Source organism: Simochromis diagramma, unplaced genomic scaffold (assembly GCF_900408965.1).
Source record: "Simochromis diagramma unplaced genomic scaffold, fSimDia1.1 OVJJ01000325.1, whole genome shotgun sequence".
NCBI classification, from domain to species: domain Eukaryota; kingdom Metazoa; phylum Chordata; class Actinopteri; order Cichliformes; family Cichlidae; genus Simochromis; species Simochromis diagramma.
In genome coordinates, this window is record NW_024387291.1 from 1,180,828 (window position 1) to 1,206,934 (window position 26,107).

The 26,107-nt window shown below is 39.7% G+C and overlaps 1 protein-coding gene across 2 annotated transcripts; it reads left to right on the forward strand.

The window, feature by feature from the left end:
• Positions 1-4,051: 4,051 nt before the first annotated feature.
• rac2 (Rac family small GTPase 2) lies at positions 4,052-15,696 on the forward strand. 2 transcript variants are annotated; one of them, XR_005691890.1, is made up of 7 exons: positions 4,052-4,184; positions 10,381-10,452; positions 12,447-12,564; positions 13,480-13,542; positions 14,174-14,337; positions 14,640-14,773; positions 15,173-15,696. XR_005691890.1 is itself a non-coding variant. In XM_040003964.1 (7 exons), exons 1-6 carry the CDS (start codon positions 4,150-4,152, stop codon positions 14,768-14,770), a joined length of 579 nt encoding a protein of 192 aa, XP_039859898.1. In that variant the 5' UTR covers positions 4,052-4,149; the 3' UTR covers positions 14,771-14,773; positions 15,173-15,696. The 2 variants fall into 2 exon arrangements, 1 of the variants encoding a protein (XP_039859898.1); XM_040003964.1 differs by having other exon boundaries at positions 14,174-14,333.
• Positions 15,697-26,107: the final 10,411 nt, after the last annotated feature.

Sequence of the window (26,107 nt, forward strand, 5' to 3'; positions counted from 1 at the left end):
TAGGAGACGAGTTTGGAAAGCATTACTATCATGTTATCATATGATGAGGTGAGCCACGAAGCCTTGAGATATATTTACCCTTCAGCGGGAAAATGTGACCGCAATTACAGGTGACTTTATTTAACTAAAATGTGATACTTTTATTTTGAAGGCTGTGTGGCTTTCCTGCTCTGCTTAACGTAGTGTACTCTCTCTCTCGGGCTGATTTGACAGCTGAAAGCGCGCACTGTTGAAAAACCAACAAGTAGTTAACGGGTTGAATTTTGCATGTTGCATCCTGCCAAGGTAACCATACACAAATTGAGGTTTTACAGCAGTTTAAACACACTTTGGAAACGGAAGTAAAATTATTCAAGGAACATTAGCAGGAGGAGAAAATAGCATGTGAATATAAAGTCCTCATAATTAAACCTGACATTATAACTATTATAAAAGCGAGGTGTTAATGTGTATTCTGAATAATGTTTTTCTCAAAAAAAAGTGATGTGAGAAGTCAAACAAATGTAAGAAAAACAATAGTTTAAATAGCTGTGAAAGATAAAGGAAGAGCAACTGTGCTGTACAAGCTCAGAGTTTTAAACGTGAGTCAATAGCAAAAACTGTTGCTAAAGTGCCATCTAGTGGTTGTAGATGAACATCACAAAAGCTGTTTTTCTTGCGTGGTTGTATGAAGGCGTGTTTTTGTCTTGCTTAATGGAAATAGTTCAACATTTGCCGTCATCTTACAGCTTCCTGGAAACAGTATCTTTGGGCCAGGTATTGTTGATCTAATGCTTATAAACATTTAGTAGTATCTCTGAAGAAAATCTAGACTGGTTTCAAGCAGAGTATTACACAGAAAAAAGCCCTTTCAAGAGGTTTTAATGACAGGCTTTTAACTGTTTGGGGTAACTGAGGGCTCTCCCTGTATATATGATTTCCTTGGGGTCAATTTTTAAAAACCACAACTTCTCCTTTCTTTGCATTGCAGATGATCTACAAGTATATCTGCCTATACAAACCATGTTGCTTCATCACCTGCAAACTGTACACAATGCAGCAGCTTGTCTTTTGAGAGGAAAGAAACAGGATGATTACAACAGCATTGCACCATCACAAGACCCACCTCAAAACGCCATTTTTTATTTTAAGACTACAGTGATGCCAAAAAACTAGTTCATGCTTTTATTACTTCTAGGCTCAACTATTATAATTCTCTCATAGTACTCATAGGATGTACTAATGATCCAACATGCTTCAGCTGCTTCTGATTTTTGGGGTTTCTCTGTTTTCTTTGTGTTATTCTAAAGACTTACCTTACAATATAAAGTACATATATAAATAAAACTGCACCTACTGCACCCTACTACTGAACTTTTATAGCCATACACCCCGACTACATCAATGACGTCTACGAACCAACTGCTCTTGTAGATTCTTAAATGTAGGCGTAAAAATGGGAGGTGAGAGAGTCTTTTTAGTGGTGGCCTCTAATCTTTGGATCAACCCACCTTTTCACATAAGAGATGCCCAGTCACCCAAATATTTTAAAACGCCTATAAAAACCTACTTATTCTTGTTGGTACAGTACATCCTGGCCTTTATTGTGCAAGCATGGTCTTGTTTGTTTCTATTGTTTTATTTGATGGTATTTTTTAAATTTATTAGAGTTCATGATTTATTGTGTTTTTCAGGGCATGTTTATTGTTGATTTGTATTGTTACAAGCTGGAGAACTCAGGAGTGGACCATCACCCCACTACATGGATACTGGACTACCTCACTGACCGACCACAGTATGTGAGAAATCAGGGCTGTATGTCGGACAGGGTCTTCTGCAGTACGGGGGCCCCACAGGGAACTGTTCTGGCTCTGTTCCTCTTCATCATCTACACTGCAGACTTCTCCCACAACTCCACCCAGTGCTTCCTGCAGAAGTTCTCTGTTGACTCTGCAATAGTCGGCCTCATCTCTGATGGGGACGACAAGGAGTACAAAGAACTGACCCACGACTTTGTGGACTGGTGCCAGCAGAACTACCTCCAGATCAACACTAATAAAATAAAAGGCACAAACATCCTCCACTACAACCACTAAACATTCAAGGTATGGACATTGAGGCTGTGGACAGCTACAGGTACCTTGGTGTTTATCTGAACAATAAACTGGACTGGACTCATAATTCAGATGCCTTCTACAGAAAAGGGCAGAGCAGGGTGTACCTGCTGCAGAGACTCGGGTCTTTTGGAGTGAAGGGCCACTCCTTCTATGTCTCTGTGGTGGCCTCAGCCACCTTTTACAGGGTGGTCTGCTGGGGTGGCAACATCTCTGCCGGGGACAGGAAGAGACTGAAAAGGCTTTTCTGGAGAGCCAGTTGTGTTCTAGGATGCCCTCTGGACCCAGTGGAGGTGGTGAGTGACAGGAGAATGGTGGCTAAGCTGTCATCCCTGTTGGACAACATCTCCCACCCCATGGAGGAGACTCTGACAGCACTGAGCAGCTCCTTCAGTGGCTGCGGCACCCATGATGTGGGACGGAGAGATTTCGCAGGTCTTTTCTTCCATCTGCTGTCAGACTCCACAACAAAGACTTCAACTGACCAAACACACACATCCACACATGTGCAATAACACTAAGTGCAATACTCTTTTTCTGACAACATTGTATTTTACTCAGTTGTATATGGTATTTGTATTCTATTTCTATTCTATTAGATAGTATTTTATTCTATTAAATTCTATTATGTACAGTATTTTTATTCTCATTCTTTTGGAGATTATGTATCAGAATTTCAGGAGAGGGACCACACCTCCAAACACGCTCCTTCTGGCTGTCATCTATATAGGTTCCCCCAGTTCTGCAAGCTGTTCATTCTCGTTTACGTGCCCCTCCCTCCCTCCTTTTTCTCCATTCTTTAACTTCTTCTCTTCTATTTAGTTCATGGGGATCTGCCAGGCCTGGGAGCCGTCGCCAGTCCCCTTCGAGGCCTTCCCCAAACCGCAGCTCAATTCATGTCAAAGCCATTCACCTTTACCTACTAAAACGCTGTCAAACCTAAAGATGAGGACGTGGCCCAGCTAGTGAAGTTATCTTATTCTATTCCAGTGTTTTTCTAATTTTTGCTATGTAACTTTGCACTGTCCACTTTCTGCTTTAACAAAACAAATTTCCCTCATGTGGGACTAATAAAGGTTTTATCTTATCTTATCTTATCTTATCTTATCTTATCTTATCTTATCTTGTGTATATATTTTGTATTGCGTTCATGTGCATTACTTGTTGTTTTAAATCTTTAAAAAAGTAAATTTGAACTTGACTAGATGCATGTTTTTGGATTGTGATGAGGTGGGAGTGCCCATGCATACATTAGGACAGCATTTAGGATGCTGGGTTAGCATCACAATACCACATTTACAGAGAGATAACTTGAAGTTAACTGACAATAAACACTTATTTGCAGGTGGGTACTTGTATCACTCACACTGTGAGGACATACATGTCTTTTATAGTATCAGGAGTGCACCAGGAGGGATAACAAGGTTTAATGTTGTTTTAAGATGAAGGTAACCATTAGACACATACTGCAGAAAACACCAGGAAGTGAATGTGAGTAAGTGTTATGTTGTGCAAACCAAGGGAAATGTAACCGCACGTGTGAGTGCATGTCTTTAATTAATGAGGTTTATGGAATTCAATCTTTTATAGTAAATTGAAATTTGAGGTAGATTAATTTTAGCTTCCATATGTTCCAGACATGCTGGTCTGCATTTACTGAATGGTAAATGCCCAACAGAAGAGGAAGTTTAAAATAAAGCTCTTATTGTTCGCAGAACCTTCCTCTTTGTAGCCATTTCACAGCTTCTTCTCTGTTGCAACAGAGACTGCTTTTCAACACCCTTCACATGAATTTTTTTATGGGTGTCTTATTGGTATTGGTATCTTTTCAGCTTAAGGTCTGTTGTTTGAAAGAAAAAAAGAACAAAACAGGAAGAAGGCGATGAGTGCAAAAATGAAGGGATAGAGGCTGAGTAAGAAAAAAAAGAAGCAGCAAAAGAAGGGGGAGGGAGGTGTGCAACAATTTCCTGTAGTTGCATGCTCTTCAGCGTCTCTCAGCCTTCCTCTCTGAGTCTGTTTCAGAGTGAAGAGCACAGACGAAGCTGAGCGGAACAGGATGCAGGCTATCAAATGTGTGGTCGTGGGAGATGGGTATGCTTTTATTTTACTAATTTTAACCAGTGTGTTATAAATTAAAGGGGCCTTCAAGCTTTGAATTACACAGTGGTCGCCCAGCTGACGCGTAAATGGGGATTGGCCCCAGGCTCTGAATTTCAGGGTAATCAGATAGAGCTGTCAAAGGTTGTCACATGGTAGGAGCAACAGTTTGACCCACTTCAGCGAGATTACTGTGCGGTTCAGCGTAAAAGTGTAAAAGAAACTTCTGTACTTGTGTTTTATGTCCAGTGTTAACATGTAGATCTTAAGGTGTGTATTTGACAGCGGTGATTCACACTGAGCGCGCTGGACGAGCCATGCAGGCCACAACATGCAGGAAAATGCTTTAAAGCAGCAGAACTCCTCTTCAAAGATGAAAATCCGATAGATGCCACAAAGATCAGTTGAGAAAATACAAACAAAGTGGGAAAAAAGTATGACTAAAAAAAGAAGAGGCAATGAAGAAGCAGAAGCTCAAACGTGTAAATGATTAACCTCATTGTGTTTTTGACATCTGAAAAGTTGTTGAATTTATTTGCCCTAAAGGGTGAAATGTGCTCGCGTAAGAAGTTTGGATGAGCCACCGTCTGCCATCAAATGCGTTTATCGTTGAAGGTGGGGCAAAATGGCTGGCTGTTAAAGTGAAGGAAATTGTAAAGCGGAAGTTCTACAGTTGTTTCTCAAAAATAGTTCAGTAAACACTTTAACACATGCAGTCCACCATCCAGAGGTAGCACACAGGTACTGCAGCGTGTGTGTAGAGCTTCCTGGTGTGTGACACTGATTTAAAAAAATGCAGAGAGAGAAGCCGTAACAGTGACGTGTGTAAATATTTGGAAAGGGAAACATGTGGTGTTGGCTCTATTTCATTTAGCACGCTACATTTACATAAAACCCTTTTTTAAATTGAAAGCCTTTGATTGTCAGCTAATAAAAAAGACCTTGCATGAAAAATAACAGTTCAAGTGATTTAAACAAATCCAAAACATGATTTAAGTTTTGACATTTAAAAAAAAATTAATTGTGTCTTTTCTCAAATATTTTTTGTAGTGTTCAAATGTACTTCAGCTTGAGAACTCTATGAAAGGAGCATATATATATATATATATATATATATATATATATATATACTTGAGTTTATGAAGGCACCTTCATTGTTTTGGTTACAGTGACAAGTGACCATTGATCAAAACAAGCATCAATTATTGCCTGTCGACAGGAGACCAACAGTGGTCAGGTTTTATGTTAACCATACTTTGATAATTTTTTTTGTTTTGTTTAAATAACTTGTTTTGTTGTTTTTCTTAAGAAGCTGTTTTTTAGTAGCTGCCAATCAAAAGCTTCCATTAAAAAAGGTTTTATGTAATTTAAGTGTGCTAAAGTCAATAAAGACAGTTCACTAAAAAGAAGCGACAAAACGTGTAAAACAAACAAACCAAAGCAATAGTAATAATAAGTCACTGACGTGAAAATACGCTGCTACAATAAACACTGCAGAGGTAAACATGCTGAACTTTTTGTAGATCTTGTTTCATTACTTTTGACTCCGCTCCAGAACTTGACCTAGATTTCAGTTCCGCCTTTATTACTTGTTTCTTTACAACTAGTGCTGTGTACAAACTAGTACTGCAAATTTTACAATCCAGATACCAAGTAAATACAGGGTCAGTACTGCGGATACCAATACTCGCACTTTTAACCTATAAGGAAAGCCTATATAGGTAAGTGCAGTGTATCACGACTTATGAGACATGCCATTATTAATTTGCAAATTCTGAAAACATTTGAATGATTTTTACTTTCCACAATAATTAGAAAAAAACAACAAAACACACCTTTTAGTTTCTCGTGAATTTTCAAACTGGGTTTTTTGGAGACCCAGAATTAACTGTTCATGTCTCAAAAGCACGTTGGGTCGGCTTCTGTTGTTTAAATATTCTATAGGGTACAAATAAAATAGACTTGCAGTCAACACAAAAAGGTTTAGACCTTTTTTAATAGGTTGTTTAAGGAATATTATGTCATGTGCAAAAGAAATAATTTATTTAACAGATTCAGTGGACTACAGACTGAACTTAAAGCACTTAATCAATCTGATACCAATATCTGTGTCGGTATCAATATTTGGATTAATTCGTTCACCTTTATTAAAAACACAACACTAAGACAAAGGCAGTCAGTTCACTTCAGTGGGTTACACAAGCAGGAGGAAGAGCTTGGAGATGTGCCCAGTTTTACACCTGCGGCCACATGAATAAAAGGAAATATTGTGAAAAGGTTTTCAAAATGTTGCCTTTTAAAATATTTGAAAGCCACATTGCAAATAACCCAGCCAGCCCTTTGGAAAGTCTGTATCGTTTCATGTGACAGCCAGAAAGCTAATGATGCTGGTGGTAATTTCCACATTTATTTCTCATTTTTGATCACCTCTGCTAGGCGCTAACAGTGTATATATAGATACATACACACAGTAGTTAAACTTAACTGCTGATGGAGAAGAGGAAGTCGGTTTCATGTTGTAGGGAAGTCCGCTGCAAGAGTCGTGGTATTTACAGTTTAACAGCACAAGCATTTAAATGCAATCAGAGCTCATCAGCTGTGTTGCAAAATGCATCTTCTTTAACCCATTTTACTCCACAAATAAGAGTTTTAAATAAGAAATAATTATTTGAAATAATAATAAGTAATTTCAAATAAGAACAACAGAAGTAATGTGAATGATTTAAGCGTATGGTTTAATTAGCAGCCAAGTTAATGAACATCCTACAGTCTGATGACTGACTCATTAAAACCTTACAAAACAAACAGGTGCGTTTAAAGGCAAATGGGGAAGCGGGTTATAAATGTTAAATTAAATATAACACTAGAAAGAAAATAAATTTGGAGAGCCACACCACAGCTATTTATATTGTTCATAATTTGACAGGTTTTCAAGATAGTCCTTGAAAAGTAGAGATGACAGCAGCTAACTTGCTGTTTTTCAAAGAAAGCATCATTAATGTGCCTGAACTGAAATAAAATGAAGTTTCTGTCTATTGTGATTCTTATAGCGAAGTCGCTTTTTCTCGGAAAAAGCTAGCGCTCTGTTGCTATCTGCTGGCAGGTCAGTTAAGGACAGAAACACGTCCCTGTGCAAGTGTATATAAACATTTCTGAAACTTACATGGGTGTATAAGCAGTAGCTGGTTGTGGTGGTTGAAGCTGACCTCTGTCAGGAAATTGTCTGCTGCTGCTGTTTTCATGCCTGAAGTCAAAATGTCGGATGTTAGAAAGTGGCTCGTGGTGCTGTCACATTCCTAAAACTCAGAGAAAGATAATTTACCACTGGTTGCTGCACATACAACATTTTTAAGGACTTGTGAGCATGAAGGTGGAAGCCCAGATTTGTGCTTCTTGTTATATTAGACAGTCTCTTGCATGCCTTCTTTCCTGTCTTCCTTCTCTCACCCCAACCGGTTGCAGCAGATGGCCCCGCCCCTCCCTGAGCCTGGTTCTGCTGGAGGTTTCTTCCTGTTAAAAGGGAGTTTTTCCTTCCCACTGTCACCAAAGTGCTTGCTCATAGGGGGTCACATGATTGCTGGGTTTTTCTCTGTATGTATTATTGTAGGATCTACCTTACTATATAAGGCACCTTGAAGCGACTGTTGTTGTGATTTCATGCTCTATGAATAAAATTGAATTTAATTGACTTCTCCTGCTAAAGTGAGTGCTGAGTTAGCAGTTATATGTGTATGTGTTAGTCCCCATAAGGAAATAGTTCCTCTGCATTTAACCCATTCACGCAGTGAAGCAGTGGGCAGCCACCAATGCAGCGCCCGGGGAGCAGTGTGTAGGGACAGTACCTTGCTCAGGGGTACCTCAGGGTAGCCGTTCAGTGGAGTTGAACCCCCGACCTTCAGATCATGGGGCCACCACTCTACCTACTGAGCTATATGACAACTAAAGCACAACAGTTATACAGCTACAGATATAATTTGTAAAATAAAGTAAACCTAATGAGTAACAAAAAAGTCAAGCCCCCTTTGAGAAATTAAAGTTTACTCAGTTTTATTTTTTCTTACATGCAGCTGTAGAGCTATGCAGCTAGCTAACTGACACCATTTGGCCTCAGTCTGGTTGAAACCATTCATCACCATATATTCACTTTTTATTCTTTTTAGACGGGACCAAAAGAAATGAAATGTCACAATAGGTTAAAACGATAGGATAAAACATGTTCATGGAAAAGCAGATTATGAAGCAGACAGAGAGAGATGTGAGGCAGAAATCTTTTTTCTTTCCTTTTTTTTGAAAGCTCGGTGTGGCCAGTTCCTGTTTTCAGCTCAAACCGATGCTTCTGAAACAGCGCGGTTCCTTTTTGACTCACACACGACCACAAAGCACACGCATGTAATGCTATACTTATGAGACCCTTTAGTGGCATTATTTAATGTGTGACCCACATCCCTGACTCAACCTCTGCATTCGACCTAAACACTGTTTTAACCTTAACAGTGAGACTAAATCTTAAACCCACACGAGCCTTTGGAAAAAGTTACAAACTGACAACATTTCATCAGACTCGACCTCTAAAACTCAGAGTTGTCCTCACAAAGACAGAAATGCTCACAGGCACTCTGACGCTTATCTGCGTTGCTCATATCACTACTGAGTCATCTCGTCAGCAGGGCTGGTCTTTTTTAAAATGCTAACTTTTGGAATGACTGTCATTTTGTAGTTTCTGTGTCATGCATTTTTTTCTAGTCAGAACATATTTGGATTTTATAATTAATAAAAAATTAAGTCACCAGCCACAAAGTATAAAAGTTTGTTGTTGTTGTTGTTGTTGTTGTTGTTGTTATTAATGTTGGTGCTGAAAAACACTAAAATATATACTCAGTACACTTGTACTATAACACTAAGCAGCCATGAAAGTAAAGAAACGTGCTAACAAGTGCACCCACAGATCCCTCAATGGAAGCGTCAGTTGATAATAATGATGTGTCATCCCTTCCACATTTTTGTATAACTACTTTTAATAATATACAATATAATAATAATACTTAAAAGAATTAAATATGAAAACCAAAAATTATTTTGTATATGAGAAATATGCCAACATTTTTATTTGATTTACATATTAAACATAAAAAGGTTTTTGGGGGGAGAGAATGGGGGAAGCTCAATTTCTTCTGTCTGATAATAGTTCAAAGTTCCACAAAATTATTAATCTTATTGTGGGATTTTAAAATATTTCTATTGTGTTAATGTGGTTTGAGTAAAAGGTGGGAGTATGTGAGAGTTTCGAGCAAAACCATCGAGAAGACCAGTACAAACCTGCTTTATTTGATAAACGCTTGTACATCACAAATGTCTTTTATGGCACAGAGTCACAGGCAGACTGAGAAAAAAGGACGAGCTGATGGTTTCCTTGCAGACTGGATTTGCTTGGTTATTTATGTAAGCAAAAAAAAAAGAAGGTTATTTATCAATAAGTGTGATAAAGACTGATCCAATCAGGGGTTCTGATCTCCGTCTGTCAGATAAGAGACTCTACAGAATTCTGTTTGATGAAACAAAAAGGCTGTAGCCACTCCTCCTAGGTTATGACCAATCAGATGTATCCAGAGTGTAATCAACATGAAATATGAGTGCTGCAGTGAAACCAGGCCTCGAGTTCTGTGTGCTGCTGTTGAAAATGCTGGCAGCAAATCTGTGGAAACTAAATAAGAAGCAGGCTAGTTGATACTTGCTGGATCACCTTGCAGGCAGCCATGCAGCTTCATCACTGTGGATGTTGGGACAAGCTGAACACAGATCACTGAATTTCTGCAAATTAGAAACACAAAAACACTGTTTACAGATGTCAGCGTGCCCATGAAATCTGTATTTGTATTTGTTGAATGTTTTGTTTTTGACCGTGACAGTATTTTCGAACAATGACGTCAACAAAGGAACTGGGGGAGTTGCTCACAGAGTAAATATAATGCACTTCCAGAAAACATTTAAACTTGGAGTGTGACTGATGTGTATAGGCGTGCATATTGCATCATCTCCTGTCAGTACTATATTTTTTTTCTTTATATATATATATATATATATATATATATATATATGGAATAGCAACATTTACTGTCTCTTGTGTTTTTTTCTTGTCATTCTCTATGTCTCTTTCCTGACTTCTCTCTGTCTTTTTACTTGTGTTATACAGAGCTGTGGGTAAAACATGTCTTCTCATCAGTTACACAACCAATGCCTTCCCCGGAGAGTACATTCCTACTGTGTGAGTACTACAAACAAACATCTACACACACAGAAATACAGACATAAACACTTTCGCGGTCTCTCTGTGAGGCACCTACAGGTACATGCGCATGTCTTCATTGATCAGTTGTGCACTGTGTCAGGACACACGGACAAATATTATAGAGAAGATGCACACATGTGCTGCAGTCCATCTGGAGATGTCTGACTGTAACACAGGCAGGTTTGGGCTGGCAGCAGCCTGCAGGTTATTAAAACATATTTGTGGTTCAAAGCGTGTTTGATCAAAAGTCAGCTGCTTTCTGCACACGGTGAAAGAAAAGAGGAAAGAAGCGAGATGGGCTTTTCTTTTTTTAAAACAATAAATATCGCTGTGCACCTGAGGTCCTGACAGCGCTGGAATTGAACAAGTCAAGTACTAGAGTGTTGTATATCCATGCAACACAATAGTTTCACTACATTTTGAATGGACATTTGAACAGCTTAATGTAAAATTCAGTTAAATATGAATCTAATATGTGAAGTATATTTAAATGCATTGTTTTTATATAAACTAACCTTCTCCATAGTAAATGTTTAAAAAAAGGTAACAATATTACTCGATTAGCAACTGTTTTTCAAATCCAATCTGATCCATTTTCCTGTATACATTTATTCATTTGTATTTATTGACTATTTCCTGTTTATTGTAAATATTCTTGAGGTTTGGGCAATTGGTTTAAAACACTATACAACCTTTTTGGCCATTTTTGGCCATTAAGTCTCATTAATCACTTTGCTTGTTGTTTCTACAGTTTTACAAACCAAAATTAAAAGTTTTAATTGGCAAATTAATAATTAGCACAATCTATAATGTAAAAAGTCAGAAATTTAAGCCCAACTTGGAATATGCAGGGAATTAGAATATTGAAAGAAATATTGAAAGAAATAAAATGAATATTTCTACAATGATCAGCACTTTTACTTCAGCAAAAAATTGAATGCTTCTTCCACCAGTGGGTGCTGGTGTCTACTTCAAACTTTCACATAAAATAAAAAAACAATAAAACCATATAAAGGAACACAGTCCATAAATATTACATGTAAGCCATATTAGAATGAAGGCAATAAAAGATCTAGGGAAGCATAATAAATGATTATTAGATAGGTTATAATAAACCTCAGATCTTCAGTGATGTAATGCTGCACTCTGCAACATGAAGGACCAGAACTTCATAAAAATGACTATGAGTCATCACATTTACTTCTTCAGGTGCAACTATTTAGCAACATGTGAACCCACCGTATGTTAAACTGGAAGCTCAGAAATATAAACACCAACACTGAGAAATTAAACTGTTATGCTTCTTTGTGACCACACGAGGGCAGCCCTGCCTTATTATGTGTCATTGTCGTGTTGAGGCTGTGTGCAGGCAGTAGTGATGGCAAGGAGGACCCAATGTGCAGACACTCGGACCCAGAAAGTAAACTCAAACTCAGTTTTATTGCTAGATGGCAAACAGAGAACTGGCAAAACTGAGAATACAAAAACTAAACTGAAAATAACAACAACCTGAACTGGCAGACGGACAGATAGAAAACACAGCATGAAATGAGGGTAGATCGCGACACAAGAACACTAAAACTCTAAAAAGAAAACACACAGAGAACCTAAACTAAGAATAATCCTATAAGCCATTAGGCAAAGCTAGAATATAATGAAATAAACAAAATCAAAGAGCCAAAAACACAAAACACTGGGTTGACGACCCAGGCACCCTAACAGTTATGCTCTTATACTAGACATGGTTAATATGACTTGTGTGTCAAACTAACCAAAGTAATGTTGTTGGTTGATGTTTTCGTGAACAGTGGTATTTCAAGTATGGTTGTAGTTTTTTCCCCCATTACAGGAGTTTAACTGGTTAAACAATCAGTGAACTGAAGGATTGTTTAATTAATAAATAACCAATGAAATGAAAGGCTGCCTGAGACTGGTTGACCAATCGTTGACCTTCTCTTCTCTCCCCACAGATTCGACAATTATTCAGCTAATGTGATGGTGGACAGCAAGCCGGTCAACCTGGGCCTCTGGGATACAGCTGGACAGGAAGATTATGACAGGCTCCGCCCACTGTCCTACCCACAGACGGTACAGAATCACACATACACACACAAAGCACTCGTACAGCTCATTAGAACAAGGGGGTTTTAACATTATGTGTTATACACAATGTGTATCATATGTACCACTTACTTTCATGCTTTTAGCCATGAGATAACTACGATAAACACACAACATGTGGTAGAGTAGCTGAAGTAGTTGTTTTACATTTAACCTGATCTTCTCCACAGTAGAAACGAAACATAATTTCGTCCTTTCGAAATAAATATTTCAAGTCAGCACTTTGTCTTAAAAGTTATGATGAAATGAAACTGCATTCTCAAGGACATTTCAAAAAAACTTTGTCCCTAATAAAATAGCCAACTTTAATAGATCCAAAAAGTCCAAAACAGGAGTTACGCTTAGTTTTCAGTAAGGACACAGGTGTCTGAATCCAGTGTTAGACCATTTTTATTAGTTTCTTTATTAGTTATCATTAGTTATTAGTCAAGTTTATGACTTTATGACTTGCAGTTTAGTTTTGCAAGTTTCTGTTTATTTGGGTTTAGGCACCATGACTAATTGATTAGTTTTAGGTTAATATAGACCTTCTGTCAGTATTACAAAACATGCCAAAAGTGATGAGTGTTGCTCAGTCTGATATCTGCCCAGATGTCTGAAAAGAAGAAACAGTAGAAAAATCAAGAAAATACATGGAAAACATGTTGTTTATTGTAAATATAAATGTTAGAAATGTTATAATAAATATAAACAAATGCAAGCAAGATATGCTTCCTTCCAGATGTAATGTGGAAAGCATTTCAATTTTGTGAGAACTCAACTTTTAGAGCTTGGCAAGAAGTAATGGACATAAAGTTACAGAGACAGAACTTGTATAACATGTCAGCTAATTAAAACTGCAGCAGCTATTCTAATTCTTTGTCTCCTTGTCTCTCCATCCAGGATGTTTTCCTAATCTGCTTCTCCCTGGTTAGCCCGGCATCCTATGAGAACGTCAGAGCTAAGGTGAGTTTTGGCTGTTTTTTATGAGGCCTGTCTCTCAGCTGCCAAGGAACAAAATGTAAAAAGGAACAAAAGGAACAGAAATATGCAAATTTCTAACTGTGTTTTATTAAAACGTCCACAGTTGGTTAAATATTAGCATGGTAAGACGCTGAAAATAAAGTGACTTAAAGAAACAGCAGTAGATCTCATCAGGCAATACCCCAAAACTCCATGGAAATAGCTGCTTTGTGAACAAGCTACTCCACAACACAGATTTACCAGTCATAGCCCACAACAATCACTAGCTTGTGGTTTACCTGAGAAAATAAGAGGGAGGAGAAAAATAGTAATTTATTACAGAGAAAAATAATAGGTACTTGGATAAAGAAATGGAGGAAAAACCCAAACAGATCTGAAAATAAATATGAATGAATGATTGATGCTGTGTGTGAGAGTTGGATGATGTATTTCTCTCATTTCATAGCATTGTTTTTCGTGTTAAGCCTTCATCCACCTTTCTGTAACACCTGGCATCAGAGCTTCATCTCCCTCCACCTTTGATTCTGTTTTTTGCCTCTAACACGTTCCTTGATTTTGCGTGTTCCCCTTTCTTGCCTCTTATTTAGTTTTCCTTTACTCTGTATTCTGCCAGTGGTACCCTGAGGTCCGTCACCACTGCCCCTCCACGCCCATCATCCTGGTTGGCACCAAGCTGGATCTGAGGGATGAAAAGGATACCATTGAGAAACTGAAGGACAAGAAGCTGGCGCCTATCACCTATCCACAGGGCCTAGCTCTGGCTAAGGAGATAGGTCAGTCACTCTTACTTTATTTCCTTGAAAAGCACTTTAAGATCTGAAGCTCTCCTCACCAGTGAAGATATGAAACTAGCAGATGAAGATGCTAGAGAACTTTGTAGCCTGACTGCCTCTGCAAATTTTTGTTATTCCCCTCATTTCCTGGCATCACAATAAAAGTATAGTAGCTGTAGTTGACTATAGTGTTCTTTGAAAGTTGAACTTATTCTTCTCCACTACCAGCAAACCTTTCTTCTCTTACTTTGTCTTTGTAGTTCTTTCTCTTCTTTTATTAACGTATATGTGTCTTCGCATGTATAGATGCAGTCAAATACCTGGAGTGCTCAGCCTTGACCCAGCGTGGTCTGAAGACTGTGTTTGATGAGGCCATTCGTGCCGTCCTCTGCCCTCAGCCCGCCAAGGTCAAGAAGAAGCCCTGCTCGCTGCTGTAAACGGTACGACTGAATAAAACACAGAGGAAGAGGAGGAAGAGAGATTAGACGTTTGAGAGAAGAGAGAAACAAAGTTAACTCGCTCATTAAATCAACACATAAAGTAGAGTAGAGGTTTGAGGGCTTCTTTTCTTTTCTTTGAACATAAGTCTGAAGCTATTCTAGACGCTTATCACTAAGAGGTGATTCAGAAGTTTGTTCTTGCACATGTAATGGACAGAAACATTAAAGAGAAATGTTTCTGTTGTGTTGAACACAACACAAGACAGAAAAGTTTCACATGCTTTGTACTCAATTTCATTTTTTTGCAGAGGAAAAATAAATTTGTCCTGAATATTGTTGGAGTAATTTTGTCCCACAGGCATCAATTTAACCCCATGATTTATGTGACCTTTGTTTTAGATTCTCACAGGAGCACAGAAGAAGAGAAAAGGACTGCAGACCCTGAAGAATATATGCAAATCTGCCATGTCTCTAATGTATATCTACAACTTTAAACAAAACAAAAAACAAAACAATGTATGGTGTGCAGGTTTGCTATTGTTTTAGAAATGCCAACGAGCTCTTAAGTCCAAATCCAGACGCTGCCCAGACAGGATTTCTTTGTAAAATATATCAGTTTAGAGATTATAGACCCTTTGAGTTTAAGTGTAAGTCTGAGAGCAGCATGCTGCCTTCATCTAAAGTACTGCCAACAATATATATGTGTTTCATGAAACCTAAAATAAAAATAACTTTTGTAACTGAAATAAACAGTGTTTCAGTATGATTTGTTCACTGTGCTGTTTTCAGGGTGATGAATGTAAGGAGCAGAAATGGTCGTTTGTGAGGAAGCAAGCAACAAGCAAACTTGTGTCTGAATAAGATTTATTAACAAATGTATTATTTGTTGTGCTATTAAAATAAAAATAAAACATTTGATTGCACAAAAGATTCACATTATTTCTCCACAACATGTGACCTTTTGGATTGAATGCCTATACTCAGCTATGGGGGATATAAAATTCTCATTTTGATACAGCTGCTGATATCGCCTATACTCTATCCTTATTTACATATTGTGGAGAACAGCATCTTTTTCTGGTGGTGAGTTGAAAATGTTCAGACTCAAACAGCACTTTCAGTTTTTGCAGTTTAATGTTTGACCAGCTTTTTTGCCAAAACACCTTCATGTTTCAATCATTTTAGTAATCCTGCGGATATCAACAGTTAATCATGTCACATGGTGCTCAAGTAATCAGCTGTGATTTTATTTGTTATTTAATTAATACAGTTTAATGTCTTATAATATAGATAGCTACACAGGCATACAGAGAGATTGTTTACTTTATTAATCCCCAGTGCGACTGAAGATTAAACTGAATATAAAGCATTTAAAAGAAGCTCAATCTTAAACTCATAACAGAACAGTAATGTTAGTCCATATAAAACTGATGTGGAATATTTTCCTCTTGAATTATTAGGTTAACTTTGATATTTTGTGGTTAGTTTGCCAGGATGATGACTGTCATCCTCTCTGCCTTTCTGCAAGAGGCTCCATATGCCGCTGTTCTAGTGGATACTGTAAAAATAAATAAGCAATAATATATGATAATACATTATCATTAAACTCTTAACTATACAGTAGTAGTAAAAAATATTTTACTACTTTCCAAATATCAATGAAAGTATAGGCATTCATGTAATAATAATAATAATAATAATAATAACAATAATAATGAACATGAATTATGTTTCATTCACAAAATATTTTCTCTTGCCAGTTAGTATTGTATTGTAGTGGTATTGTAATTTTCAGGAGACTGACAGTAACATAAATTAATTCCATAGACAAGAAATCAACATGGACGTGGACCGCCACACTGCAAAACATTTGGTAATTTTTTCTGAATGGTTTATAGTTATGACCCTATTAAGGATACACAGAAGACAATGGACGAATGGACAAAATAAAACATGTAGAGTACTTTTCAAATTCTTTTTGGTGTTTGCTCAAATATGGGACCTTAAATAAGTTTTTTTTAATAATATAATTTAACTAGACCATACCTAGAATTTTTTTGTGGTACATTTCCCTGATGACAGATCCTGATTTAATTTCATGGTTGGAAGGACCAGGAAAAATTCTAAAAATTGTTTGAGTTGAGACAAAATGACCCTATTAGCAAATCACCATCGGTTTAAGAAAGGACACAAAAAAATTCAGTTAACATACAAAATCTGATATGAAAGAGGCAACACACAGTCTAACTCTTTTGTTTTTATGTTGCATAACACAGGAAAAAAACTGTTTTTACGACACTAATGATGCCAGTAACAGTCGCTGTTGGGGAGGACAGTTTACACTGAGCATGTGCAGTTTAAAGATGCCTTTTATTTTTAAGGAGGAAACCATCCTGAGCTGCTAGCTGTCCAGTTTAAAATCTATAGTGAAGCACTTTCTGATGTCTTCTTAGCAGAGGTGTGGACTCGAGTCAGATGACTTGGACTCGAGTCAGACTCGAGTCATTAATTTTATGACTTTAGACTTGACTTGAAAAAATGTTCTAAGACTTGTGACTTGACTTGGACTTTTACACCAATGACTTGGGACTTGAATTGGACTTGAACCGGTTTACTTGAAAAGACTTGATATTTTACCCCAAATATAAAATTTAACATGCATATTATATAGAGATTGAAAATGTGACGTCATTCACGGATAGAACCGCAAAGGATTCTGGGAACTCGTGGCAAGAGGTACTAGCGCACGCAGGCTTTCAATTGAAATCAGTCACACAGTGATAAAAAGAAACACAAACATGTCAAGAAGCTGTTGTATTATTAACTGCAATAGCCGGTCGCATGACAGCCACGGGAAGCCGACGGGTAAAGAGATCGGTTGTTATCGGATTATGTCGTTGAAGAGAAATTGTTCGAGCCATGTTTCCGAAGTAACAAAGAGGCGACTGGATTGCAGCCATTCGAAGACCAAATATAACGTCCCAGAACACTCCAGCTCACAGGTTAGTCTGCTCCAAGCATTTCCACAAAGGTCAGTCTGCTGTTGTAGTTAATACGTCATTTTTCTTAACATAATTGGTGATATAGGTTACAAGCAAGTCTGGTGCTGAACAGAAATTGTCGCGCTATGCTCCTTTGTTTATTGTGCATAAATAGTGAATTGTCCTGACACAATATTGCGTTTGGCTTCTGTTATTATGGTACATTGACAAAAACATATACTTTTATTCACAGGGTAAAACAGTTGTTTTGTATCACTAATTGCCCAGTACGATTACAGCATACAATATTATTGTCACTGCTACATTTCTGTGATGCTACCAGAAATTATTTCCACTGCTAATTAATTACCATTGAGCTCAAAGGTCCTATTAATAAACGGTTAACGAATGTGTATTTATGACGACGATTTGTGAGACTGGTAAACTTATGATACGTACGATGGTCTTTACTTTCTACACGGTGCATTTCAAGGTCCTGCACCCATCCGTCGGTAAACTGTACCTGGGCTTGTTGCAGTGACCTGAAGTTACTAAACTTCACGAGTGTATGCACTCACTCCAAGAAGAGTATAATTATAAATATGCATATAAATATGCTACAATGAGATAGCTGACTTCATCTAACTAGCAAATGTTTTCCAGGCTACGTTGGTGATGCAGTTTTTTTTAAATGTGTATGATATTTTTGTCATGCGATTTTAAAGCCAGGCCTACAAGCGCATCCAAGAATAACATGCAGCTTATCTCAGAACTGTTGGTGAAAATTATTCTTGGAGCTAGGTTTAATTGAGCTGCATTTTAAAGAGGTGCAATTTCACAATTTGTGTATATTTTCTAAGTTCACTATTTTGTCATGTGTTGAGAAAAACACAGATTTAAAAATTACATGGTCTAATATTTACATTTAGCATATAACTGCAACATGCTTTTTTCGTTTTTTTTTTAAAGACTCGAAAGGACTTGAAATTCAAAATTTCAGACTTGTGACTTTACTTGGACTTTTACACCAGTGACTTGAGACTTGACTCTGACTTGCCTGACATTACTTGAGACTTGACTTGAGACTTGAGGATAAAGACTTGAGACTTGCAAAACAATGACTTGGTCCCACCTCTGCTTCTTATTCCTTTTCAGTATTGTGGATGTTTTGTTCAATATTTCCTTTTTGATGTTTGTTTACCAGCCGTATTGGTATCAATACTTCCTGTTATTTAGCCGTAAATAGCCATTGTAGTGTCTTTGATTGAGATATGACTTATCGATCGTATTGATAGTTTACGGAGAGCTTAGAGATGGATATCTGTGCAAGTAATGGCACAGCTTTTTTTCCCCCTTTTTTGTTTTTAGAATTAGGATTTTAAGAAAACAAAAACAATTAAACTGTAGCTGAATCTGATCAGAGGAAAAGAGGTATCAGTCAGCCGTGACGCTGCGTTCTCGTTGATCTCCTTGAGATCTGAATGACATCAAACTTATTTTTGAAGTTTGCATTTACCCTGTTGTATTAAAAGAATACCTAAAGTTTCTTTTCCATTAGAGAATTTTTTGTTAACCTGTTTACTGGTCTTGATTATGCATCAAGTCAGAATCTGAAATTCATTTTTTTTAAAAAGGACGTAAAAACTCCCACGTTTTACAGCGTCGGCTATGCGGAGGCTGCCAGGCGTCGTATTTACACACCCATGGATGTTTAACTGTATTTATTGCGTACAAATAAATGTGAAATAAAGATAGCTTAAATGGAACAAGACTCTGTTTTAACACTTAATTCCTGCATCCACCTGTTTAAAATATATTATTTTAAAATAATGTGTTACATGACTACACAGAAGGATGTTTCAGCTCAGTATATAGCAAATATAAATAATTCTTAATTTTAAAATAAACAATCTGTCACGGTCCGGGGCAGCGGCCGTGTGGAGAGTGGAAGGAGGACCCAAAACGCAGCACTTATTCAGGTGTGAGGGTGATTTATTGATAATATCAAACACAAAGTGGAGATGGCAAACAGAACTAAGGACGAACTAAACTGGGATAAACTACACAGAGGAGTGGCAAACCTGAACATGAAGGGAGAACAGCAGGGAGAACAGCAGGGAGAGCACGCAGAGGATTACACCAGGTATGAACACAGACGACGCGACGAGGAGCGGAGGAAATCACACACTATAAGTACACAAAGAGACACTGGGAAATCACACACAGGTGGGGGAAACAGCTGGACCTGATTAACCTGACGAGACAGGGGAACACTAACACCAGGGACCAACAGAGGGAGCACAAACCCAGAACCCAGTATCTAAAATCCCAAAACACAAACCATCCCAAAACAGCCCATGAATAATAAAGAGAATAATAACAATAAGGGACACAAACACAAAGTCACTCAGTCATGGCCGCAGGACCATGACAGTACCCCCCCCCCTCAAGGGCTGGCCCCTGACAGCCACAAAAACACACCACCAGACCCGGGCGGGCGGCAGGGGCCCAGGACGGAGGGACCGGGCCACGACCAAAACGAAGGCCCCAGAGTCCCAAACAAATGTTCACAAAAAAAAACTCACAGGGGAGCAGAGTCCAAAACACAGTTCAGGCGGCCGGCCAGGGGCCCGATAACACAGGAGGCCAGGATGGGACAGTTCAGGAGGCCGGCCACGAAGAAGGCCGTGGAGGCGCACAAAAGGTTCAGGAGGCCGGCCGTGCGGAAGGCAACGGCGGCCGCTCAGGCGAAGAGGGTCCGGGGGCCGGCCGTGCGGAAGGCAACGGCGGCCGCTCAGGCGAAGAGGGTCCGGGGGCCGGCCGTGCGGAAGGCAACGGCGGCCGCTCAGGTGATGGCGCCCGGCCAGTAACAGCCAGCGGTCCAGAAAACGGCCGTTTAGCCCCAGACCCAAACGAGGCTGGGCCAGGCGAGGCCGAGGGCACGGAAGCCGGGACCGCAGCAGGCGGAGATGATGAAGCAGACACGGAGGCTGGACCAGACGAGGATGCAGACACGGAGGCTGGACCAGACGAGGATGCAGACACGAAGGCTGGACCAGACGAGGATGCAGACACGAAGGCTGGACCAGGCGATGCTGAAGCAGAAGCCGGGCCGGGCGAGGACGAAGCTGTAGCTGAAGCCGGGCCAGGCGAAGCTGACGCTGTAGCTGAAGCTGGGCCAGGTGAGGATGAAGCTGGACCAGAATCAGGCGAGGCTGAAGCCAAGGATGAAGCCGGACCAGGCGTGGATGAAACCGGGCCAGGCGTGGATGAAACCGTAGCTGAAGCTGGGCCAGGTGAGGATGAAGCTGGACCAGAATCAGGCGAGGCTGAAGCCGAGGATGAAGCCGGACCAGGCGTGGATGAAGCCGGACCGGGCGAGGATGAAACCGGGCCAGGCGAGGATGAAACCGGGCCAGGCGATGATGAAGCTGTAGCCGAAGCTGGGCCAGGCGAAGCTGACGCTGAAGCTGGGCCAGGTGAGGATGAAGCTGGACCAGAATCAGGCGAGGCTGAAGCCGAGGATGAAGCCGGACCAGGCGTGGATGAAACCGGGCCAGGCGTGGATGAAACCAGGCCAGGCGATGATGAAGCCGGGCCAGGCGATGATGAAGCCGTAGCTGAAGCCGGGCCGGGCGAGGATGAGGATGAAGCCGGGCCAGGCGTGGATGCGCCCTCAGGCTGAGGTGTGGCCGTAGCAGGCGGTAGCACTGCCGGTGGTGGTACTGCAGGAGGCGGCGCTGCAGCCACAGGTGGAGAAGCAGCCACAGGTGGAGAAGCAGCCACAGGAGGCCGGACGGGCTCCTCGGGCCCCCCAGCCGACGTGGCAGCCGGTGTGGCAAGAGGCCGGACGGGCTCCTCGGGCCCCCCAGCAGGCGAAGCAGGAGGCTGGATGGGCTCCTCGGGCCCCCCAGCAGGCGAAACAGGAGGCTGGATGGGCTCCTCGGGCCCCCCAGCAAAAACAGCCGCAGAACCAGCGGGCACCGGGGCCCCCGGCACACACAAAACAAAACTAGGAGGCACGTGGGCCTCTGGCGCACGTGAAACAAAACCAGTAGGCACATGGGCCTCTGGCGCACGTGCGGAGGGCTGCAGCTGCGCAGAGCACTGACCCTGCTCAGGCAGCGACAGCCCGGTGCAGTTCACAGCTGGCATCTTGGCCTCCGGGGGTCCAGAGTAAGCTGAGGGCAGTAACCCAGCCTCTGGGGAAGCCCCGGAGTGAGCAACCGTCTCTAACGTTGCCAGCGTTTGAGGAGCAGGTCCGTTGAAAAGCAGTTCATCTCCCTGCTTAGAAACAGCAGTGGAAAAACAGTGTGCATGTTGTGACTCAGCCATTAACTGAACTATGGGTTGTAGCGATGCTAGCGGTGGTGGTGGCTGAGTGGCTAACTGGAGCGGTGGCAGAACAGGTAATTGTGTCCGTAAGGAGGCTAACGGTTGAGCTGCAGACCCGAAAGCTTGTGGCTGGACACAGAACTGAGCTGGAGAATGGCAATACAGTCCTGGCTCGGAGGGAGCGGCAGAGACAGAGTCTGTCGGTTTTCCAGAGGGTTTGTACACGCCCACTTGCGAAGGATCTGTTACCACGAAGGTAGGCAAGCGATCCATACAGTCTCCCATCCCGCTCTGAACAGCCCCAGAAAACAAAGTCCCGGAAACTGGGGAAAGCAATGCATCCCGCTGACTCACCGCATCGGGCTGCTCGAAAGTGAATGCAGACGGGGGGTGTAGTCCGAGGTCCAAAAGAAGAAACTCCTGCTCCCACGAACAGAGCGAGCCCAGAAGCCATGGGAGACCGGTCACCAGACGCTGTAGCCGCCTCTCTATAGCGCGCTGGGTCGTGCCACCCGGGTTTTCCAGCCACAGGTCGATGAGCTCCTGTGTGGCATCGATTAGATTCTCCCGTAGCTCCTTGGACGGGTTAAGCGCTGCTGGGTCCATTTCGTGGTCGCGTCGTACTGTCACGGTCCGGGGCAGCGGCCGTGTGGAGAGTGGAAGGAGGACCCAAAACGCAGCACTTATTCAGGTGTGAGGGTGATTTATTGATAATATCAAACACAAAGTGGAGATGGCAAACAGAACTAAGGACGAACTAAACTGGGATAAACTACACAGAGGAGTGGCAAACCTGAACATGAAGGGAGAACAGAAGGGAGAACAGCAGGGAGAACAGCAGGGAGAACAGCAGGGAGAACAGCAGGGAGAACAGCAGGGAGAGCACGCAGAGGATTACACCAGGTATGAACACAGACGACGCGACGAGGAGCAGAGGAAATCACACACTATAAGTACACAAAGAGACACTGGGAAATCACACACAGGTGGGGGGAACAGCTGGACCTGATTAACCTGACGAGACAGGGGAACACTAACACCAGGGACCAACAGAGGGAGCACAAACCCAGAACCCAGTATCTAAAATCCCAAAACACAAACCATCCCAAAACAGCCCATGAATAATAAAGAGAATAATAACAATAAGGGACACAAACACAAAGTCACTCAGTCATGGCCGCAGGACCATGACACAATCTGATTATTAAAAAAATTATTGGACAAAAAGTACATGGAAAAAAGAACTCGGTGAAATGGAAAAAATAAAGTTCAATATCTTGAAAATCAAATAGAATACAAGCTTTGTTTTCTTCCTTGTTTTCTGTATTTATCTGTTTGTATAAGACAAACAGTTTATCATAAGTAACTGAAAGTCTTTCGGCTCTTCGAAGAAAAACTGATGGAATCCAACAAATAAACATAACTAAAAACTGCAGCCTCAAAAGTAAAACTCACTTGTTGTTGATAACGAACGCAAATCCAAAGTGTTGTTGTTCCCACCCCAGAGCAGCAGGTGGCAGCAGCACGATACAAAGGAACTGTACTGTACTGGGATTTCTGTTCGTTTTTTTTTTCCAAAAGACGAAACCGTTTTTGACGTAAACTGTTGATTAAAGAGTTTTTTTGTTGCAGTTTGACCTTCAGCTGAACTTAATGTTGGGTTTCTATTGATTTTAGAGAAGCTATTCGCTGAGAGGTTGTCATAATTCATGCATGAAAGGGTTAAGACATATCCTTTGTTTCATTTTTAGTGAAACTCTGGTAGAGTAGCTTTGAAACTGATAATTCAGCATATACTAAAAAATAAAAGCCTTTTCTTACAGTATATTTGTGTGTATTTTATTTTGCAATATTTTTAATTACCACACTTAAAAGTGAACAGCCTGTAATGCTATCATGACTCATCACTCAGATGCGTTTTCGTTTGAAAACGCATCTTTTTCTCTCCGTTTTGGCCTTCCGTCCACACTGAGACAGCGTTTTCGATCAAGGAAAGCGCAGCATTTTGAAAACCCTCTCCAAAGCGTATACATTTGACGCTGTTTTCGCGTAGCATTGTGGAAAGCAAACTGGAGCCTTTTTAAAAACAATGATACATTGTAGACTACGTCCACACATACAGGGGTATTTCTGAAAAACTGAGATTTTTCTTTTTTTTTAAAAATCCCATCCACACCTCAACACCAAAAACGAAGGAAAATGCTGCCAGGAGCATGCCAAAGCAACAGGTGGCGCTATATTCCTAACCGTGTAGAAATGTTGGCCAATCAGATGTCTAGACGCCTGGGCGGGAAAGAGTAAACAAAGATGGCGGCGCAAAGAAGCTTTTTTTTTTTATTTATTTATTTATTTTTTATTAGTAATATAAACATACAAACAAAATGCACCATACATTACAGATTCAGAAAATAGACATTTCTTACATATTAGCAACTTTCATATATAGTGAAAATAAAATATAAAGATGGGGTCATATAATTTAACAAATTATTAACTCACTAAATCAAAATTTTCCATAAAGGAAACAAAAAAAGCAGCCTTTTTCTTTTTAACTAAAGTCAAAGATTTAACCAACAGGTTTAAGTCGTTTTTCCAGTGAGCTAGTGTTGGTCTAGTCTTAAAAAAGCGACATTTATGTATAAAATGCTTGCATAAGATTAATAACACATTAACACCATAATTAGCTTTCTTTTCTTTCAAAAACACTCCAAACATTATCATATTTAAGGTAAATGGGGTAATTTGAATCCCACTGGAATAAAGCCAGGTATGAAAATCCAACCAAAATATTTGTATAAAATTGCACAAAAAGAATAGATGGTCCAAATCCTCCTCTTCTGTTTCACAAAATACACAATTACCCGTTTCTATTTTGAATCTATCACTAAGGAGTCTATTTGTCGGGTAAATTTTATTCAAGATTTTAAATTGGACTTCTTTCCCTTTAGGAGGGATAGGGAAGGTGATATAATCAGTTCTTATTTTTTCAATTTCTTCCCTTTGGAAATCTTTTAATATGTAATTACGTCTAAGTAAATTTGGAGAATAAAGACTCCTTAATGAAGATCTAAGAAACTTATTGTTGCATTTAACATCACAAAATCGAATATCATTCATATATAATTGCCTTAACTTGGGGGAGATGTCAGAATATATTATATCATTTACAACTATGTTTTTAAGTGACAATGGAATGGATTTTATAACCCGATTAAATTAACTTTTAGAACATTGGATATTAAACTTTTGGCAAAAATCTTGATGTCCTAGAACATGACCTTCCTCATCTACAAAATGGGCAATTGCCCAAACACCTTTTGATAACCAATCTTGAATAAAAATAGATTTTCTGTTCATCAGTATATATCTATTGTTCCAAATTGGGCTATTATGTGGAGTGAAATTATGTTTAAATAACATTTTCCAATAAAGAAGGACCTGTTTATGGAATTCAGAGAGTTTAGTAGCTTAGTAATTTCAAAGTCACACTTTAGGAGAAAGTCGATACCCCCCAGTGTGTTAAAGACCTTACTTGGTATAAAAAACCAAATGGAGTGTGGATTATTTAGGAAGGATTTTAACCATTTAAGTTTCAAAACACCATTCATTATATCAAAATCAATTGCGTTTCCACCGCCTTCAATGTATGGTTTAACCAAATCATCTTTAGATATATAATGGCACTTATTCCTCCAAATAAAATTAAAATTCAAGCTATTAATTGTTTTAATAACTTTATTCGATATTGATAAAGAGTAAGCTGGATATATAAATCTAGATAAACTATCCATTTTGGTTAATAATATTCTTCCAAAAATTGTGATGTCTCTTTGTAACCACTTATTTAAGATTGTCTTACATTTGTCAACATTATCTAAAATATTTACTTTTTCTAAGACTTTGTGATCTTTTGAAATTGTGATGCCCAAATATTTTACCTCCTTCTTCACCTTTATATCGTACAGTAATTGTGAATTACACTCCTTTAATGCCAATAATTCACATTTATTTAAATTTA